We start from the raw sequence: 21,249 nt of genomic DNA, 5'->3' as shown, positions 1-21,249 counted from the left end.
ACAGCTTACCAATCACGTCTGAAAATTACTTTAAGTAATCATTAAACTAATACATAAGGCATAACAACAACATTATAGCAATTAATCCACATCATAGGTAATAATGTAATGCTCCATTCCAATCTCATCTGTCACTGTCAGGAAACTGACCGGCATTGTCATCTGTAATTACTGAGATGTCTTCCGGTAATGTGATTAGGAAGGTTCCTGCCTCCTTACAAGAAAATAGCCATTTTTAAAGTAATCTATCATCCGAAAATGACCTGCTGCTAAGAACAAGTGTGCGTTACACAGGCAGGATGACAATGATGGATAACATCTCTGTTATAAAGCTGGAGGCAGATAACACAGGATCCAGCACTAACAATAAGTCATAGGGGCAGCTTAGCTCCTCCTCCTCCTCCATATTTTTGTTTAATTCCATTGTAGCACCACCACAGTGGAAATTGATGGAGGTTCTGAATAAGGTGCACAACTCTTTTAGCTTAATATTCCTTCTAACCAGACAGGCACTTTCTACCAGAATTTCCAAAAAAAACCCCACATAAATAGATTTACATAATTCACTTTTGATAGTAGTTTATAGTAATCAAAATTAAAACAATTAACTGGTTTTAGTGCCATCTGAGACACTGTAGTATAATGAAAAAATAAAATAAAGGGGTTTTCCTGAACTATATGATTAAAGGGGTTTTCCAGCATTAGAAAAAACATGGCCACTTTCTTCCAGAGACAGCACCATTTTTGTCTCCAGTTTGGGTGCAGGTTTTGCAACTCGGTTTCATTGAAGTGAATGGAGCTTAATAGCAGACCCCACCTGAACTCGAGCCCAGAGTTGTGTTGTTTCTGGAGGAAAGTGGCCATGTATTTCTAATGCTGGATAACCCCTTTAAGGGTCTATTCACAGGTTATTGGTGGGGTGCTGGGAAACTGCAGCTCAGCTCTCATTCACTATAATGGGAGCTGAGTTGCAGCTACTAGATAGCACTATTATAAAATGAACAGTGCAGAGCTTGTGGCCCCAATCACTGTGTGTTGAGGGGAAACCCAACAGAGATAAGTGGTGGTAGCCAGACAATCAGTGGTTAATCGCCTATCCTGTAGATAGACCATCAATCAAATAATCCCTAATAATAATAATAATACATTTAATAATAATACATTTATTGTAACTTACAGTTGGTCTTTTCCATTTGATGCTCAGCAGTTTATCCTGTGATAATAAATTTTGTCCGATAGAGTAGAGGTTGGCCGGGAACATATCATCTTCAAACAACTGCTTTCGGCTGATGCACAGGTCCCGAATGCTGTTAAAGTCTTGTCCTTTGAACTTTTTGGGACTCTCTACAGTCCCAATTTTTCTCTGGGCCTGCTGCCCCTCTGCCACTTTCTGATACACTCCAGGGATTGGCATTATAGCTGGAAGCTATTACGAGAAAGAGAATAGTTACACAATATGATACTAACAGCAATGTAAAAAAAAAAAGATGTCATCTACGTAACTGACCTTTGGGAGATTTCAATACATGAGCAGAAATTTGCTTTGCAAACCAGTCAGCACACCCTCTGGGGATCCACATCCCGCCTGAAGATTGGGGTCGATTTGTTTACAACTAAAATTTGTTTCTAATTTGAATAAAACTATTTGAGCGGCTCCAGGAATAAACATGTCAGTAAAAATAGACACCGGGGAAATAGGAGTTGGAAACTGGTTGCCAAGTTGCAGCCAAAAGCCTACTCTGGCTGGAAGGATTTCACTTGATGTGTTCATATTCACACAGTGACCAGATGTGCCTGGTACTAGAGATCAATCCTATTTACTTCAATTTACTTGTAAACAGGGATAGAATCAGCAGACATTTCACTAGCACGAGAGAAGGGTAATCTCCACATCTCAAAACATAGAAGTCTGAAATATTTATAATATAATATAAACATTTGCTTTGCTGTGTAGATTGGGATATGTTCAGCAGAGTGATCTCAATATCATAAGTGAATGGAATGAAAGATTTAAAGAATTCTGGAGATTTTTTTTTTTAATTAAACAAGGGCAGGGAGGTAGAAATTAAAGGGAACCACTACTTACCACTCCCTGTGCCCGCAAATTGCTGTATGAGAAGGTCCGGGACCCCCCACCGGAAGCCAGAAGCCATTTTCCCCCAAGTTAATGACGTAATGACTCAGGAGAAAATGCCCGACTCGACCTGTCCCATCCCAGTCACTGACTGGCTGAGTGGGCTAGTTGTGACATCGGCAGCAGAGGAAATCCTGGAACCAGCAAGGGTCCTGGAGTCAGTCAAATGCTGAATCGCAGGCACAGGAGAGGTAATTTAGTGGCCTGCCATTTCAACAAACCCCCCTGAGGCTGAACTTCTTTGATAAGATCTGACAGCTCTATTTTACTGCCAGGGCTCCATATAATGCAAGGTAGTAACATTGATCACTATACACAGATAAGTCATTGAATGAACCCAACTACCCCAAAGACCAGATATTGGACTGCATGGTCAATGTAGACAATGCAAGTATAAAGTCTACAAAAAGAACACACAGAAAAGTAGATGCCATTGCGCCACATAGTAAAAACGAAAAGTTTTCTCAAACGATCTCAATCACTTAACAAACTTAGGACATTTACGACTAGCGCTTCCATGTCATTATGACTGAGGAGAAGATTTTATGAAGCTTATTATCAGCTGCGCCATTATATGTCGCTCGGTGCATGCAAACAGCCTGATTTCTTGTATAAACAGCAGGAGCCGAGTTTACCGGCTGTTCCTCTGTTTTCAACCTTCCATTTATTCGCTTTTATCTCTGCTTCTGTCTTTCATGTTCTGACTTGGCTTTTCTTCGTACACGTGTTATAATGAAGGCAAAGAAAGCCGCTGAGCCGGGAAGATCACACAAGGGGTCACATAGGGCACTGCGGAATTGTTCAGTTCTTGGTGCTATGGTGTCTTTCCATCCCATGTTACTAAGAAAACTTTTCATTATAAGAGATAGTTGCAGGTAGTTCCTTACTTACGCATCTGTACACAATCCTATCAAATCCGAATGACTGCAAAAAAGCACAACTGCATCCAAAAAAGCTTCCAAAGTGCCAGTCAGGGAACCAATAAAATGTAAATCCATTACCAGCGCCGTAAGTGATAAAAGTTTCCTTGTTTCTGCCAAGTCAGCAGTACAGGGAAAGAGGTCATGTGACCTACGCTTCAAATCAAGACTGAACTAGCCGCTAGAGAGCATGAATAAATCAGATGTAAACCCTCAGACCAGTCAATCGTCTACCTGACTTCCTTTAGGGTTATGTAACATTGGAGAAAAAAAAAATATTTGCCTTTTTTGTAGAAACAGCACCATCCTTGACCTGAGGCCATATGTGAAATTACAGCTCAGCCCATTTATTTGAATAATGTTGTTTCTCAGAACTAGAGATGAGAAAACCTCGAGCATGCTCAGGTTCAACCAAACCCTAGCGTGAAGCATTTTATTACAGGTGGCTGAAGAAGATGGATGGAGCCCTAAGAAGTGCTGGAAAACATGTATACAGCCTACATAGCGTTCCAGCCCACCAACCATTATAGTGTCCCCTAGAGGGGAATCATAGTAATACAACCGGATGTTCAATTGAAAGGAATGGAAACATTTTCATTGCAATGAAACAATTATTCCCAGGGGATAAAGAGTCCAGTAATCTGGGATGAGTTGCAAAATTGAGTCCTATGGCGACTATGACTTTTTGCAGTGGCCAAACCCAAGGGTAAAGGAGCTGAGTATATGCCGAAAGTAAAGATTGTTAGTACGGTGCGGTATATATTGTATGTGACCCTTTGGATCCATTGTTCCTTTTATAGCTCTACAGTAATGTTTACACTGAGGTTTATTGCCTTGTCAATAACCTGTTCCTGCTCAGCATTCCTAGGAAATCACAGCTAGTAATAGGAGAGCTATCCCTACATCCACAGGGCATGGTGTACCTAGGACCCTAGCATATTGGGAGTATGGGGGTCCTCTGCCCTTCATAGAGGAGACCAGCTGCTGCCATAGACTAAATGGAGGGGTGGCTTACCTGCTTAATGCCTTCCATAACTCTCATAGGAGAAGACTATCCTATTATCAGATCTATATTAATAAAAGGTATCCATATTTACATTACACCCCCTCACCCACATTGCAGATACAGTATCTGTCCCTGAGGTGAGAGCAACTAATAAAAGTGAGATGTGACGTGTTATTAACTAGGATCGGCATTATTACGCCATAGTCACCTTTATCGTTATAACGTTTTGTCATTATTATCACTGACTCACTGTTTTTTATTGGCAATTGGAACATTTTTCTTTTTCTTTAAAGAAACCTGCGTCATATTAATTTAATAAGCCTGAACAAATATATATATATAAAGAAAAACACATATACAGCAAAAACTTCCCACCGCTGAGGGTTTGTTACAGTTGTATCTAGTCTAGACAAGAATACATCGGCAGCAGAAATCACTCCCCTCTCTAGGTATAGTTACGAGAAGATTTATTTGTTTTGATACAACCTATTAGATACATATGAGATGGTTAAATGGATAATAGATGGATTGCTAGGTAGGTAGGTAGATAGATAGATAGAAGATAGATAGATAGATAGATAGATAGATAGATAGATAGATAGATAAATAGATAGAAGATATATAGATAGGAGATAGATAGATAGATAGATAGATAGATAGATAGATAGATAGGAAAAATAGATAGGTAGATAGATAGGATAAATGCGCTTAAAATGGTAGCATGAGGCTATCGAAACATTGCATCTTTTGGAGTGCTGTATCATGAATTTTTGAATAAATCACAGAGTTTTCACCGTTAACCCTGGGAGTGCGGTGGATTATCTTTTTGCTATACCAGTACGGTCTAAAGTCAGGACCTAGGTCCGCTGGCACCCACAACAACGTAAGAGCAGTGCTGCCTTTTTTTCTTTTTTTACAGAAAGATAGATGGATAGACAGACAGACAGACAGACAGACAGACAGATAGATAGATAGATAGATAGATAGGAGATAGATAGATAGATAGATAGATAGATAGATAGGAGATAGATAGAAGATAGATAGATGATAGATAGATAGATAGATAGATAGATAGATAGATAGATAGAGATGATAAATAAATAGATAGATGATAAATAGATAGATAGATGATAGAAGATAGATAGATAGATAGATAGATAGATAGATAGATAGATAGATAGATAGATGAGTTACAGACAGAGGAGGTGTTTGCACACCCTTCCTATGGGCTGCGGATGGGTGGGGTGTTATCGGGTCGCTCTCTGCTGTTCAATCCCTCTCTCTTACATCGGGTCGCTCACTACTGATCGTAAATCTCTTTGCTTTTCACTCTTCCTCTGAACAAATTATATCTAATCAAATTAAAGTAGATTAAAGCTAACAGAGCCTGAAGAGGCGGCTGACAGGGCCGCGGCTCCCGGAGGTGTAATTGTGTTATATACTACATTAAAATCAATCTACTCGAGTCGGCTGCAGCAGAAATCAATGGCTAAAAAGTTGTTTGACTTCCAGTGTGGATCATTAGGTGCAGATTTAGGAGCGGGGCCACTCAATAAGATTAAAGGCACAAGAAGAAGAGAACGCTATAGAGAGGAATAGGAAATCACTGTCTATTGGCATTAACATTGGCCAAAATTGTAGATAAAGATTTTTTATACATTCTTTACAATTGATTAGTTTCTTGTTGACTTTAAGATCTGAAACTGCTGAGTAAGACACTGAGGAAAATTACAGTAGGAAAACTTATGAGTGAAGATCAGATCAGGCTTTTCCCCTTAAAGCATTACTGTCACTTTAAAACTTTTGACGCATTGCCCAGATATATCAGAACTTTGGACTGGTCCCAGTGTGAGTGTTCAGACCCCAGTGATTGTTAGATAGATGAAGGTCTCAACACCCCAACCCCAACTAATCTAAACCTTTGACATTTCTGTGTAAAATGTCAAAAGTTTTTAAAGTAACAGTAACACATTTGCTGCCCCTCTTTATGTTTTCCTGCCTGTTTCCTGTTGCCATTGTAGCTGGTGCTGTCAGTGACGTCACTAAATCTTGTCTGACTCTTAGGCTAGTGACCCCTGACTGCCTGACGTGCTGCCATTGCTTTCCCTCATTGATCTCAGTTGGGACCTGTGTCACACCCTGACCTTCGCTCCTGACTTGCCCATCTCTTTGATGTATAGTTTCTTCCATCTCATACTTCCTGTTGTTGACCTTGGCCTTGTCTACGTTGGTTATTCTGCTAGTTTCTGACCACCTTCTTGGTACTGTCCCTACTTATGCCCCACTATTCATTGCATGGGATCTTCTACAACGCCCCAGTGACTTCTTCAAGACAATAGGCCAAGATTAATCCAATATTACATGGGGGTCTTCAGTGGCATGAAATATGGGGGTATATGTTGGAGGGAAACCAAAGGCATTTGTGGTTGTCACTCTAAGGGGCATCTGTGGTATGGACTGTGTGGGATCTATGGGGGTGTTTGTGGTAAACACTACAGGCAATCTGTTTTAGGTACAACTGATGCATCTATGATAGGACCATCTATGGTGGGTACCCTGGGGTCATCCATTGCTAATGCTATGGGGCATCTGGGACATTTATAAACATATCAGTAACAGGTACTTCTAGGGGAATTGTTGGTTGGCATGCTGGGGGACATCTGTGGAAAAGACTTTGGGATACTCTAGGGACATCTATGACAAGTACCATGGAACACCCGCAGATGACGGACTTGCTGTCGCAGCTATGGTAGGCACACATTGGATAGTCTGTTGGGGCACTGTAAGGGGCAAGTGTGGCATAGGCTATGGGGCATCTTCAGCAGGGACTTGGGGGGAAAAATGGAGGCACTTATTGATGCATTGGTGGTGGGTGCTGTAGCAGGCATTTGTGGCAGAAACTATGGTGGGGTCTCTTACATTAAATACAGAAGCACTATAGTCTATATAACCATCTATATACTGGATAATAACCAAAAATAACAATAATCTTAGGGCCCTATTCCACTGGAGACCTGAAAACGTTCACTCATTTCCATGGAACGATAATCGTTACTTATGATCGTATTTGCGATCGCTTTTTCTTCGCTATTTCTTCGCTATTGCGTTCGTATCTACTGCGAACGACCGAACGACGTCTTATTCAATGCGAACGATTTGCGCATGTTTTGCGAATGAGCAACGATAAAAATAGGTCCAGGTCTTAGGGCCCTATTACACTAGACGATTACCGTTTAGATTATCGTTAAATCGTTCGAATCTAAACGATAATCGTTCGGTTGAAATGCAGTCAACGATTAACGGCCGAACAAGAAATCGTTGATCGTTTTATAAGACCTGGACCTATTTTTATCGTTGCTCGTACGCAAAATGTTCGCAAATCGTTCGCATTGAATAAGGCGTCCTTCAGTCGTTCGCAGTAGATACGAACGCAATAGCAAAGAAATAGCGAAGAAAAAATTATCGCAAATACGATCATAAGTAACGATTATCATTCCATGGAAATGAGTGAACGTTTTCAGGTCTTTCGCAATAGCGGTCGTTTGAGATTGTTAATTGTTAACGATTATGCAACGATAATCGTCCGGTGGATTAGGGCCCTTATAAAGCGATCAACGATTTCTCGTTCGGTCATTAATCGTTAACTGCATTTCAACCGAACGATTATCGTTTAGATTCGAACAATTTAACGATAATCTGATAATCGTCCGGTGGAATAGGGCCCTAAGACTTGTTTAAAACCCTTGAAATTTTCCCCCTAAAATGTACATGTTTTCAGTTTTTTATAGTGTCTGTCTACAGTGTGAGGCTTTAATGGAGTAATTATTCAGCTCTGGATTCTCCAGTTTATGGATCTGTAACTAGAGACGCATTTTACATTCCGGAATACGGAGCCTCAGGACAGGAAGGTTTCTACTTACAGCGCGACTTACATAATGATGTATGTGATGTAATATTACAGACTGTGCAACCTCTCTAACACAAGAGTTAACACGCAGCAATGACATTAGCCACACGCAGGCCTGTTTCTGCCATGAGGCGGAATGAGCCTTCCGCCTCAGGCGACAGATTTTGCGGTCTGGCAGGTGGGCGGCATTATGTCCCCCCTGCTGTCATTTTTGTTAAGTATCACTTAACAAAAATGACAGCGGCCGCTCACCTGTCCCGTCGCCCGCGCTCTCCACATCCCGTCAGATCCCGCGATGTCACCCTACAGCTGTCACGGACCTCCAGGCTGTGGTGAGTGCCCGGGGTCGGTGGGGGACGCGCTGGGGTGATCGGGTCGCGCGAGACCCGATCACCCCACTCACTCACCACAGCATGGAGGTCCGTGACAGCTGCAGGGTGACGTCGTGGGACCTGACGGGATGTGGAGACAGCGGAGAGCGCGGGCCGGCTGCGGCGTGGGACAGGTAAGCGGCTGGCTGCGGGGCGGGGGAGATGCCAGCCATCACTCGGCGTGGCCGCCTGAGGTTTGCCTCAGGCGGCAGAAAACCCAGAATCGGCCCTGGCCACACGGCCACAGATTAACAACATAACGTCCAGAACGCAGATTACAACATGAACAAAATGAACCAGAAGTCACACAGATGTTTTCCCAGCCTATTCTATACTGTGAATACTTGTACACCTTTGTGCCACCTATAGTTAATCTCAGATACTCTGTTTAGGCTGGTTTCACACTATGTTTTTTTGCAATCTGTTTTTTTTCATTGGTTTTTTCAAAAAGAGTGAAAAAATGGATTGAAAAACTGATTTATTTGTATGCATCCGTTTTGATCTGTTTTTCCACTGACTTCCATTATAAAAAAAAATGATCTGTTTTTTTTTTTTTTTTTTTTTTATAAAGGAAGTAAAGGAAAAAACAGATCAAAATAAATGCGCAAAAATGCATGTTTTTTTTTTTTTTTTGCCGAACCGGATTAAAAAAATTGTTTGCAAAAACGTAGTGTGAGCCCAACCTAAGTATATATAATCCTGGTGCAAACTTTGATAACACAGCTATAGGTGCCCAGTGTTGTGACTGCTCTAGGTGCTCTCTTTCCATGTCCTTGACTCCAGTGCCCAGTTTACTGTCTGCCAAGATGTCTACTTAGTTTCTTTGCTTCGGATACCTCCTTGAGTTTGTCATAAAGATCACTCTTAGGCACCCCATGTAAGGTGGTCAGTTTAATGTTGCTACGGGGGCTCAGATGCCACCTTCAGAGTTTGTACTCCAGATGTCTCTTCTCATTATCTCTGCTTGGGTGCCCCCATTCAATTTCCTTGCAGCAGGTACCCAGGTTAGTGTCTGTCACATATATTGCCTAGTTTCATTCCTGCCCCAAGAGCCCACTTAGATTTTCCTTACGTGCTAGTGCAATGCCAGCTCCAGTTACCCCTTTCCCACGTCCTTGCCTCCAGTGCCCAGTTTAGTGTCAGCCAAGGTGACCCCTTTTAGTGCCCCTTAGTGTATATGCTTGATGTGCCTCAATCCGAGGCACCTTCTTTCAATCTCTTTGTTCTAGGTGCCCAAGTAGTGTCTGTGGTGCCCAGTTTATTGTCTGCCTCAGGTGCCCCCTTTGGTGTTTGTACAGTGCTCCAGGTGCCCAGTTGATTGTCTGCCTCAGGTGCCCCCTTTGGTGCCCAGTCTATTGTCTGTTTGTCTTTTTCCCTGTTATTGAAAGCCAGAGCAGAACAGATGAGAAATCAGCACGATTCATGTATCTAGTGTGAACACAGCTTATGATATCTAGTTGAGACAGAGGGATTTCCCCTGTGGAGGTGCTCCTCTCCCTGAGGCTCTCCAGCTGTTTCATAATTGCAGTTCCCATCATGCCCCTGGGCAGTATGGCGACAGCTGGAGAGCCACAGGTTGGGGAACACTGCTCTATAGTGTAGCCACAATCCCAGCAAGTCTGCTATTCACTCGCTATCACTATTTACCTTCAGATAACACAAGCTATGAGGTTATACTGGAAACATTAGTTCCACAACTACAATAGCTCTTGAGGGACTAATAATAATAATCCCGTTTAGTCTTATGACATCCTACAAAAGACATTTGTAATCATTTCAATTACCTTAAAATACTTCAAGGAACCATCGAGTTACGATCCAGGTTCAGTCTCCCTCTTCCACTCCAATCTATGGGGTGTTATATTGTATTTCCTCAGTGTCGTTCCTCCTCCTTGTTCAGCAGCTGACAGAGTCCTTGCCTTGGTTAAACATTGCCCTATTGTATCTGTATTGCTGTACGTTTGCCAATCAGTAATTGACTTGTAGTTGGAGTTTTCCTTGCAGCCAGGTGAGTGCTGCTCGGAGTCTACCTGCCCTGTGGGTGTCAGCTCTGCCTGTATTTACATGCTATTATCAGGCAAATGAGTAGTCCCCTCCCCAACCCCCACCGGTGAGAAAAGTCACGGTAGAAGAATACGTCACTGACCCTGGAAGTGTCACCTGTATAGGAGCCAGATCGCACAGGGTTCGCTTTTTAAAAAGGTTACATGCTCAGAAGCCGGCCCTTCTTGGCTCGCTTTCTTACTCCTGTCGAGGACCAGTTCCAGACTATACAAAGCTTTATAGATGAATAACATAGACTTGTAATGGGTTGTAAGAGCACAATGCTTCTATGATTACAAAGGCTTCGTAGCTTCTGCATCCCTTAGGAATCCAGGGGCATAGCTAGCTCATGGGGGTGCATGGGCCCTGGGGATAGAGTTTCCAACTTTACTACCAAATTTCCCATCCAGGGTTGTAATTTTGAAGAATATTGCTTCATATACAAGACCTTAAATTATCCAATATCCTATGGATATTGGATAGGGAAATGGTTATGCCAATATTCTGAGTGGTTTAGGGCACTAAAACGTTTGTGTCAATTTCCTTGGTGGCCTAAATACTAAAGGTAACAGAAACCTCCAACTCCAAACTACACGGATTGTGGGGCGCAGGTCCAACTTGAGATCGAGGCACAGTAGGGAATAAAATGGTTTTATTGTGGAGACTCAACGCGTTTCGGAACCGCACCGGTTCCTTTCTCAAGAGCAATACTTATAGGAAGATGTGTCTAATGTGCGAGAAATACCTTAAAGTTGCAGCTTTTCAGTGTTCACTCCACGAGATCAAGGAGAATACTCACACAGATGCGAACTTTTGCGTAAATTTATTTTTCATTACACCGGTATCTCGTACAGGACTAAATCCAATGCTCACAGGCTGGCGTGTTCCACTCTCAGTCCAAACCATCCAACCTCGCGGCGGACGTTTCGGAGGACAGGCTCCTCCTTCCTGGAACACGCCAGCCTGTGAGCATTGGATTTAGTCCTGTACGAGATACCGGTGTAATGAAAAATAAATTTACGCAAAAGTTCGCATCTGTGTGAGTATTCTCCTTGATCTCGTGGAGTGAACACTGAAAAGCTGCAACTTTAAGGTATTTCTCGCACATTAGACACATCTTCCTATAAGTATTGCTGTTGTATATCGGATTTAGTGGAATCCGCTGGATGTGCATGGACTGATATACTACTCTAGTAGTGCGGTGTTGGTTATTTATTGTCATTCCTTTCTCAAGAGTCATAATACTCTTGTATTATGACTCTTGAGAAAGGAACCGGTGCGGTTCCGAAACGCGTTGAGTCTCCACAATAAAACCATTTTATTCCCTACTGTGCCTTGATCTCAAGTTGGACCTGCGCCCCACAATCCGTGTAGTTTGGAGTTGGAGGTTTCTGTTTCGTTGTTTCCGTGTGGAAATCGGGAGTGGCTGCGGTCCTTGATTTACATGCTTAAGAGTGTTGTGCCTCCCCATTTGCACAACCATACCAGGTGAGGGTTGCTATGCACCCCTAACCCCTTTGCACCTTGTCCTTCTGATCCTCGCTATGGAGCGCTGTCGCCCTTTGTTTTGTCTAAATACTAAAGGTGTCACTGCCAGCCTACATTCCAGTGTATTGAGGAGGTCAGTGTTAAAATTCATTGTGGTCTAGGGGCTGAAGAGGTTTATAGAGGCACCCCTGTTGCTCTAGGGACTAAAGGTATTGATGTAAGTGTTACTGGTGGTCTATGGAAGAAAGGGGATAAAGCCCCCCTGATGGTCTATGGGAGTTACTGGGTTAATGTAAACTTTCCTGAAGCGCTGTTGGACAGATAGGGTTACTGAAAACACTCCTGGTTGTCTAGGGGACTGACAGGCTTAATGTAAACCTTTGTGGAGCTGTGGAAAAAAGCTGGGGTTTATGTTAGCACTCCTGGTGGTCTAGGGGACCTACATGTAAACCCAAAGACACGCCCCTAAACCACAAGACACGCCCCTAAATCAGTCATAAACGCAACGTTTCGGTGAGTCTATCGCCATTGTCACACTTCAAAATGGTGATTGACTCGCCGAAACGTAGCGTTTGTGTGTTTGCTGTGCTGCACTATTTGTTAATGCTTTGCATGTTGATGGAATAAACACTTCTTTCTCTATCTCTCTCCTATCTATCTATCTATCTATCTATCTATCTCTCTCCTATCTATCTATCTATCTATCTATCTATCTATCTCCTATCTATCATCTATCTATCTATCTATCTATCTATCTCCTATCTATCTGTCTATCTATCTATCTATCTATCTATCTATCTATTTTCTATCTATCTATCTATCTATCTATCTATCTATCTATCTATCTACCTATCTATCTTCTATCTATCTATCTATCTATCTATCTATCTATCTATCTATCTATCTCCTATCTTTCTATCTATCTCTCTATCTATCTATCTATCTCCTATCTATCTATCTATCTATCTATCTATCTATCTATCTATCTATCATCATCATCTAGATAGATAGATAGATAGATAGATAGACGGATAGATGGATAGATAGATAGATAGATAGATAGATAGGAGAGATAGGAGATAGATAGATAGATAGATAGACGGATAGATGGATAGATAGATAGATAGATAGATAGATAGATAGATAGATAGACGGATAGATAGAAAGATAGATAGATAGATAGATAGATAGATAGATAGATAGATAGGAGATAGATAGTAGATAGATAGATAGATAGATAGATAGATAGATAGATAGATAGATAGGTAGGAGATAGATAGATAGATAGATAGATAGGATATGGATAGATAGATAGGAGATAGATAGATAGATAGATAGATAGATAGATAGATAGATAGATAGATAGATAGATAGGAGATAGATAGTAGATAGATAGATAGATAGATAGATAGGTAGGAGATAGATAGATAGATAGATAGATAGATAGATAGATAGATAGATAGATAGATAGATAGGATATGGATAGATAGATAGGAGATAGATAGATAGATAGATAGATAGATAGATAGATAGGAGATAGATAGATAGATAGATAGATAGATAGATAGATAGATAAAAAGAAGTGGCTACTTGCACAGCCTCACACACAGCTCCCAGCCCCCGCAGCTCCTATCTCCAGTCCCGCGGCCCCTGCACTCTCTTCTCTCCTGCTTGTCCCGGACAGGTGACCTCATCAGCAGCGAGGAGAAGATATGCAGGGGAGAAGATAAGCAGGGGAGAAGATGAATGCCAGTGCCGCGGGGCTGGAGATAAGAGCTTCGGGGGCTGTGCGGTATGTGAGCTGCCTGCTCAGGGCTTTGAAAGGGACAGAGAATGTGACCTGTCAGTGGCCACTGACTGATACTGAAGGCCGCAGCTGCTGAGTGTCAGATGGCCTTCAGTGTCAGTCAGTAATCAGTGTGTGGCAGCAGCGGCGGCACCCCCCTCCCACATGTAACTGCGGCACCCCCCAGGGACCCCTCACTATGTCCAACACCTTCCCTGTCAGCTAGCCTCCCCCACCATCCCTCGCTAAGCACATACTTACTGAAGTTCTGTGCTTCAGCCCTCCAGCGTCTCCTTCCATCTCGGCTCTGGGCAGACATCACTCCTCTGCTCCGCGCCGGAACGCAGGGGATGAGAGAGGCCTCTAGTGACCGGAGGCAGAATGCAGCTTCCGGCCACTAGAGGAAGCTGTGCACAACCCGTATCTGCGAGCGCTCCATCAGGAGCGCTCGCAGTTAAAGGGACAGGTATGTTTTGGGAAGCGGGACACAAGGGGGCCGTTCCGGGACAGCGGGACAGGACCCCGAAATCGGGACTGTCCCGCTGAATCCGGGACGGTTGGGAGGTATGTTAATGTAAACCTTCCTGGTGATCTGTAGGACTTGTGGGATCGATGTAAAGATTTCTGGTGGTCTAGAGAAAAAGAGGGAATAATATAAGTGTAATGGCCCGTCGTGGTGGCACCCCTTTTTGGTGCCCAACCACTGGGATGATGTTGTTTCGGTGGTTGGAATATAGCTCAGCCAGTGATGGTACAGTCATGACTCCAGTGCTAACGCAGCACACCGATGGGATGGTATACCTGCTTTTGTTTGGTGGCTGGCTATATAGAGCCCTAATGGTCGGTGATCTGCCGGATGGGATGGGTACCTTGGGCTCTTATCACGGTGGTCTGGAGTGGAGAGATGACCCACCCAGACTGTCGGTACCAACACCCACAGAAAGGAGAATATGACCCAAGGACAGTATAGCCTGTGTATATAGGTGCTGGTGCAATTATCACTGAGTCTAAGTAGAATATATAAAGTGGTCTTTACTGAAAGTCTCGTACAATACAGGATAGTGATGTAACAAGTGACTTGTGAGATACAGACTTGAGTTCACTGAATCTGTGCTGAGAGATGCTGTGGTACTGAGGTAGAGAAGCAGTGCTGGTTCAGTTGAGTGCTGAGTAGAGTAGAAGAGTTCAAAAGAGTAAAGAGGAGTTTGTCTGGAGAGCCCCAACCCAGTTTAGTAATGTGCTCTGCCGCAACTGGTAAAAAGAAATACTTGGAAGATACTTGAGAAGAAGAGAATACTTGTGCCCATGTTTTGACCTGAATGGCGCTATAACCACCTTCTGCCCTGCAGTGTCGGGTTACCTGTCCTATTAGGGTGACACAAGCCCCAGTCTTGGTTACCTGAGTGTAGCTAAATCTCCGAGAGTGTCCTGATTTCACCTGTGCTGCAAGATAGAGTACATAGGCCTTGGATACGGCTGCTTTACTCTATCCGGGTCAGTTCCTCTGTCTAGGATACCGCACTGCTCTTTTAAGAGGGCTGGGGTGTTCTCTGACTTGTTCTCTTCTAGTGACTTAGCACTGCATAGTGTCTGTTAGTATAGCTTGAAGAAGGAAGTCTCTGCATTCTCCATACGTGTGTCTGTTCACTATCACATCTGGCAGAGCCAGGCCCTGGCTAAGTTCAGGAGGGATGCCTGATCTGTGTGTGTCCTACTCTTTGGAGAATCAGAGGAAAACTAAACTGGCGCTACACTCCCTCTCCCCATGTGACTACCTCCTACAGGGTATGTAAAAGTCCCTGTGAGTGTGTTAAGAAAAAAAGATAGAGATAGGTAGAAGGAAAAAGAACATCTCTCATTGGCTCACAGAATCACATAATAAGACAGTAACCCTATAGTTGTTACAGCTGTGCAACATATACAAGATTATACATAGTGACATCTAGTGGCAAAACTCATACACAACTTACTCACCCCTTTGCTTTTGAGTGCAAGGCTGAGTAGGAACACTGTGGTAGGACACCACATAAGCATCCCCCGGTGGTCTTCAGGTAGTAGACTAATGTAACCACTGGCAGCTCTTTTAACCTGTGACTGGATAGATCTCTGATCAGTAACCAATACTGAGGAGATCTAGGGATAATATGGAACAGACAATTTTTACAGAAGTCACCCAAAGCCGAAAATATTGTAAGGACTGATCCATCACAGTGTTGATTAGTAGTATTAGTATTACTAGAGGCTTGTTTCAGCGCTCTAACAGAGAAAACCTCTTCCTGATCTAAAGGTAATACCTTCTTGTGGATATAGTGGATGCTCCCTTGAATTCTTCAGGCCTGAGCTGTGTGGGCTTGTGGTGCATATGCCCTGGGCGCTGGCTGTTGGGGAGGTGCTGACAAGTAACTGCTGTCAACACCAGCCCAGGGTATTTACACACAGGGCTGGGGCAGCAAACTGCAATCATATAGCTTTATATAGTATAAGTGTAGTAAATGTAATAAGACTTGGAGTTGCTTGCATATTTTATACTGTTTTGAGTGCAATGTAAGTATAGAGTAAGAATAAGTGGTTCTGGTTGTGTATATAGCTGTACGTGTATATAATGAAGATGTATACCAGGTGCATTGAACCACTATTTATAATAAACAAACTACTATGTGTCCTTGGACTAGCACAGTATAAGATTATAGAGGGTTTTTATTGTGAAGTTGGTATAGATAGCAGCCCGCAAGCATGGTTACTGGGGAATTCCCACATTTACCGTCATATTGGTGTCTTTACAAGGAGGGGTTATGTGGGTGGACCTTGTGACTCTTAGGTCCACAGGAGCTATGGGTGGGTTCAGTGTCAGGCAGTGATGGAGACCAGAGTGGGCGTCCCCTTCATTGAGACGTGCACCAGGCTGATAGCAAGAGCCACAGGTATTAGAGAGAATAAGACTGTAAGCGACAGCAGGGTATAATGGGCAACCAAAAGTCTACGTCTCCTTAAAGTGAACCATTGCCTGCAGATGTGTAGGAACTCCCTGTCCCTCTCTCTCTCTCTCCTGCCTTGGTTTGCTGCATCTTTTTGTGAGGCGGTCAGTAACCTGACCTCTCGTCTTTCACCACCATCAGCAAACCTGAGACTTCTTACATGGCCATCAATAAGCATCTCGAGACTTATCGTGCTTCTTGTCCAACCTGTTTTTCTAAAATGGAAAGTCTTCTTCTTCCGTTGAATGCTTTTGAGACTTCTTTTCCATAGGATATAGCACATTTAGCATAGATGCAAGATAACTTCCCAAATCCATCAGGCTTAGCAGAAATAAGACAACAAGCCCACGCTATCTCTGAGAAGAAGATGCGTAAAGGGCCATTTACACTGGCAAAAAATCGGTAAGTTGCTCGAATTTAGGCGATAATCTTCTGGTGTGAGTACGGCAACGATCAAACAATGGACAAAATTTTGTTCCTATGTCATTGATCGTATCTATTGAGCTGACCTTGAAATCATTATTAATCATTTGCAAATCTTTCAGTGTAAACAGTCATCGTTCACAGTATATATAGTAGATACAAATGATTCATGGATTATACCAACAAAATTACGATCGCTTTCTTATCGATTTATCCTCATGTATAGACGCCTATCGTTTTTCCCTAAATGATAACTTAAGCAATGTATCTGTACGTGTAAAAGGATCCTAAGACAGGCCAGACAGGTAGATGTCAGCCGAACAATTATTTGGTCTTTAGCTTGGTCTCTTGATTTCTCCATGAACATGCTCTCTCCCGTTAGATATGGTTATTTGTGTTCTTAACAAGGAATAGGGAGAGAGTTACTGTCAGGCATATGCTACCATTGGAGGAGAGTCAGGAAGCCATCATACATATTAGATAGTTGGCTGAAATCAGTAGATTCTGCCTACATTAATCTAATGTGTATGGATACCTATAAGGCCTTCTTTACGTGCTTCTTCCCGATACCTACATTGATTTACTCATACATTCTGCCAATGAATCTATTGTTTGTTGGGAAGTCCGCCTACTATCTTAAGTCTAACTGCTCTAGTACATAGGGTGATTATAGGCTTTCACCCTGTGTAATCGGGACAGCTGCTGGTTACTGTTCATTGTCTTCAACCAAGCAAGGGTTTCCATACAATAGGGGCAGTCCATACAGCTCATCCTCTTTGGTGGCGATAACCTGGGTAGGACTCCAACAGACATCATTTTAGCAAGCAAGATGATGAAGAATTGGCTCAAAGGTCTTGAGAAATGTGTTTGGAGGAAGTAAACCACAACTGCAGCACAGTCATAGGAGGTCCAGTTTGATCTTCTTTACCCTCTTCTCTTCTTTATACATCAATAAAACCATCCCATGGCCTTCAATATAAACCTTACTTATTAAAACTGTATTCTACAAAGATGCAAATTTCAATATTAAATCTAACACTAGGGGCTATGTTAGCCATAAATCAGTGGCGTAGCTACCATAGAGGCAGGCCAGGCAGCTGCTATGGGGCCCATACTGTTGAGGTGGCCCAAGGATGCACAGGCAAGACAAGAGGCGTCCTGCGTCCTTCTGCTTAACCCCTTATGTACTGCAGAGTGTAAGGGTACTATTACACGGAACAATAATCGGCCGAATTGGCCCGATTCGGCCGATTATCGCTCTGTGTAATAAATGCAACGATCAGCCGATGACAACGATCATCGGCTGATTGTTGATAGCGGTTAGAACCTATTTTTGTCGGGCGCCGACTGCGCACCGCTGCGTGTAATATCGGTGCACGGGCGGCGACTAACGATATACATCCACGTTCCAGGGCTGCTCCTGCCGTCCGCTTCTCCCGGGGTCCCGCTCGCGCACTAGCTTCACAGCAGCCTGTCAGCTGATAGGCCGCTCAGCCAATCACAGGCCGCGACGGTCCCGGTCTGTGATGGCTGAGCAGCCTATCAGCTGACAGGCCGCTGTGAAGCTAGAGCGCGCGTGGGACCCAGAGAGAAGCGGACGGCAGGAGCAGCCCTGGAACGTGGATGGGTAATGTATGCCAGTTTAGCAAGGGCTGCAAGGACATCGGTAACAATGTCCTTGCAGCTCCTGTTAAACGATTTTCGGGCCGTGTAATAGGCCTAGTAAACGAGCGACGATCTAGCAGATTGGCGCTCGTTTACAGGTATTATCGGGCCCTGCTTGGCCCGTGTAATACCACCCTAAGAGACCCAAAGTTCACTTACCTGCTGCACAAAAAAGGGTTCAAAAGCAGAAGACAAAAAGATCTCTGGTTTACTGCTCTGATAACCCCAATTTCTGTTTTCCTGCTGCAAGCTTTGAGGTCAGGGGTTATCGGTGCATGAGCAGTGAAGCAGAGAGCTCAGTGTCTTCTGCTTTTTAACCTGTTTTTGTGCTGCAGCATGTAAGTGTAGTTTGCAACACTGTACAAAGATGTCACCATTTGCATCAGTCCCTGTCTCCACTGGGGCCCACAGTGCAAAAATTTACATTAAAGGGGTTGTCCGGCGATAAAAAATTATTCACAGAATAACACACATTACAAAGTTATACAACTTTGTAATGTATGTTATGTCTGTGAATGGCCCCCTTCCCCGTGTCCCACCACCCCCACCCGTGTACACGGAAGTGTGGTGCGCTATACATTACCTGTCGCGTGCCGACCACGGTCTCCGATCGTCAGCAGTGACGTCTTCTTCGGGAGCTTGGCGGATCTTCCCGAGTGCCGGCCGCCCTCTGCAGCGTCATCCGAAGCTCAGCCGCGATTGGCTGAGCATAACTGTGCTCAGCCAATCGCGGCTGAGCGGCTGATGACGCGGCCACGTCATCAGCTGCTCAGCCGCGATTGGCTGAGCACAGTTATGCTCAGCCAATCGCGGCTGAGCTTCGGATGACGCTGCAGAGGGTGGCCGGCACTCGGGAAGATCCGCCAAGCTCCCGAAGAAGACGTCACTGCTGACGATCGGAGACCGTGGACGACACGATATGCGGTGAGTATAATGCACCACACTTCCGGGTCTAGCGTGGGTGGGGGGAAACACGGGGAAGGGGGCCATTCACAGACATAACATACATTACAAAGTTGTATAACTTTGTAATGTGTGTTATTCTGTGAATAATTTTTTATCGCCGGACAACCCCTTTAAGGGTGTGATGATACATACAGGATCTGCAGCAGATTTGATGCTGTGTTCAGTTATTTAGATCAAATCTGTTGTGAATACAGTACGTGTCAAGCTACCCTAAAGGAATACAGTGGTGCCTTGGATTATGAGCATAATTCGTTCCAGAACCATGCTTGTAATCCAAGTCACTCTTATACCAAAACATATCTCCCATAAGAAATCACTGAAATGCAGACAATTGGTTCCACATACCAAAAATAATGATTTTTTTTTATTCTGAATAACAAGCAAAACAAATAAAACAAAGATTTAGAGACAGATGGACATATTATAAGTTCCTGTACAGTACTGCAGTCAGCATGTGGAGTATAATGTATAGTAAGTGCATAAACCTGATAACAGCAGCAGTTTATAGATACAGGATGGAGTCACAGATCCCCATAATGGAGAGGATGGGGAACACAAGGGCTGACAGAGACTGCAGGGAGCATGAAGAAATGAGCAGGGCAGATGTGGGCACAGTATAGCAGCGCTCTCTGTCCGGGGAGAGAGGGGTTACAGCTATGAAGAGATTACCTCCACAGTCCTGTCCCCTGATGTAAGCCCCAGCCTGAAGTGGTTCCGCTATGATTTGGAGACCACCCAGTGCAGACTATGCCCCTCCCCCACTCCCGCTCCCACCCAGTATAGGGAGCTCTTAAACCAAGTCAACATTTTGAAAAACTGTGAGCTCTTAAACCAAGTTACCACTGTATACATGTACACCAAGCATATAACATATATATATATATATATATATATATATATATATATTAATGTATACTGTATGTTATATCAATCAGCTGTTTGGTGCCTGCACTACAGTGAGCACAGAACCTAAACCAGTTGGCTCTGTTCCCTGTAGCAGCTTCTGCAGTAACCAATGTCACTGCTACACAGGGAGAAGAGCCAAATGGTTCTGGTCTGTTCTCACTGTACTGCAGGTGCTGAACAGCTGACTGACACGGTGTCTGGGGTCCGCAGCCAACCAACCAACAATCTCTTTAACTATGACTGTGTTGTGGTACAAAGTTGAGCACTTGGGGCCCCACTTTTAAATTTTGCCCAGGGCCACACTTAGTCTAAAACCTGCCCTGCATAAGTGACCTGTATCCATCCCATAACCATGCTTCACCCTGTAACTAAATACACAGCACTTATTTTAAGGGTAAAAATCCCTTTATTATAAAAAATCACAAATCATGTGACAAAGATTCAGATGACCAGATATTTCCTTTTTCTTAATGTTTAAGGAAAACTATTTCCCCGGCACATTGGGCACTCTGGATGTTGCAGGAGCCATGGTGATATACAGTGTTGGTGGAACACGTGGTGGCAGGCTAAAACGGTGACACTTTCTCCAGTTTCTAAGTCCTCAATACAGATGCTGCAGGACAGGCCTTCGTTGTCTCCAATGGTACGAGATGGGAGAC

General features: G+C 43.6%; 1 protein-coding gene across 3 annotated transcripts in view; it reads right to left on the bottom strand.

The window, feature by feature from the left end:
- LOC138774395 (calpain-13-like) overlaps positions 1–10,346 on the bottom strand; it is a 99,479-nt gene extending 89,133 nt beyond the window's left edge. For 2 of the 3 annotated variants that reach the window (XM_069955198.1, XM_069955199.1), the window contains exons 1-2: positions 10,123–10,346; positions 1,178–1,426 (exon numbers count right to left, since the gene is read on the bottom strand). In XM_069955198.1, coding sequence (XP_069811299.1) covers positions 1,178–1,414 — 237 coding nt within the window. In that variant the 5' untranslated portion in view covers positions 1,415–1,426; positions 10,123–10,346. The remainder of the gene's footprint in view (positions 1–1,177; positions 1,427–10,122) is intronic. The other variant, XM_069955200.1, reaches the window with a different exon arrangement.
- Positions 10,347–21,249: the final 10,903 nt, after the last annotated feature.

This window comes from Dendropsophus ebraccatus, chromosome 15, assembly GCF_027789765.1.
Source record: "Dendropsophus ebraccatus isolate aDenEbr1 chromosome 15, aDenEbr1.pat, whole genome shotgun sequence".
Classification (NCBI taxonomy): Eukaryota; Metazoa; Chordata; class Amphibia; order Anura; family Hylidae; genus Dendropsophus; species Dendropsophus ebraccatus.
Note: the sequence above shows the minus strand (reverse complement) of the source record. Positions and strands in the feature narration are given on the sequence as shown.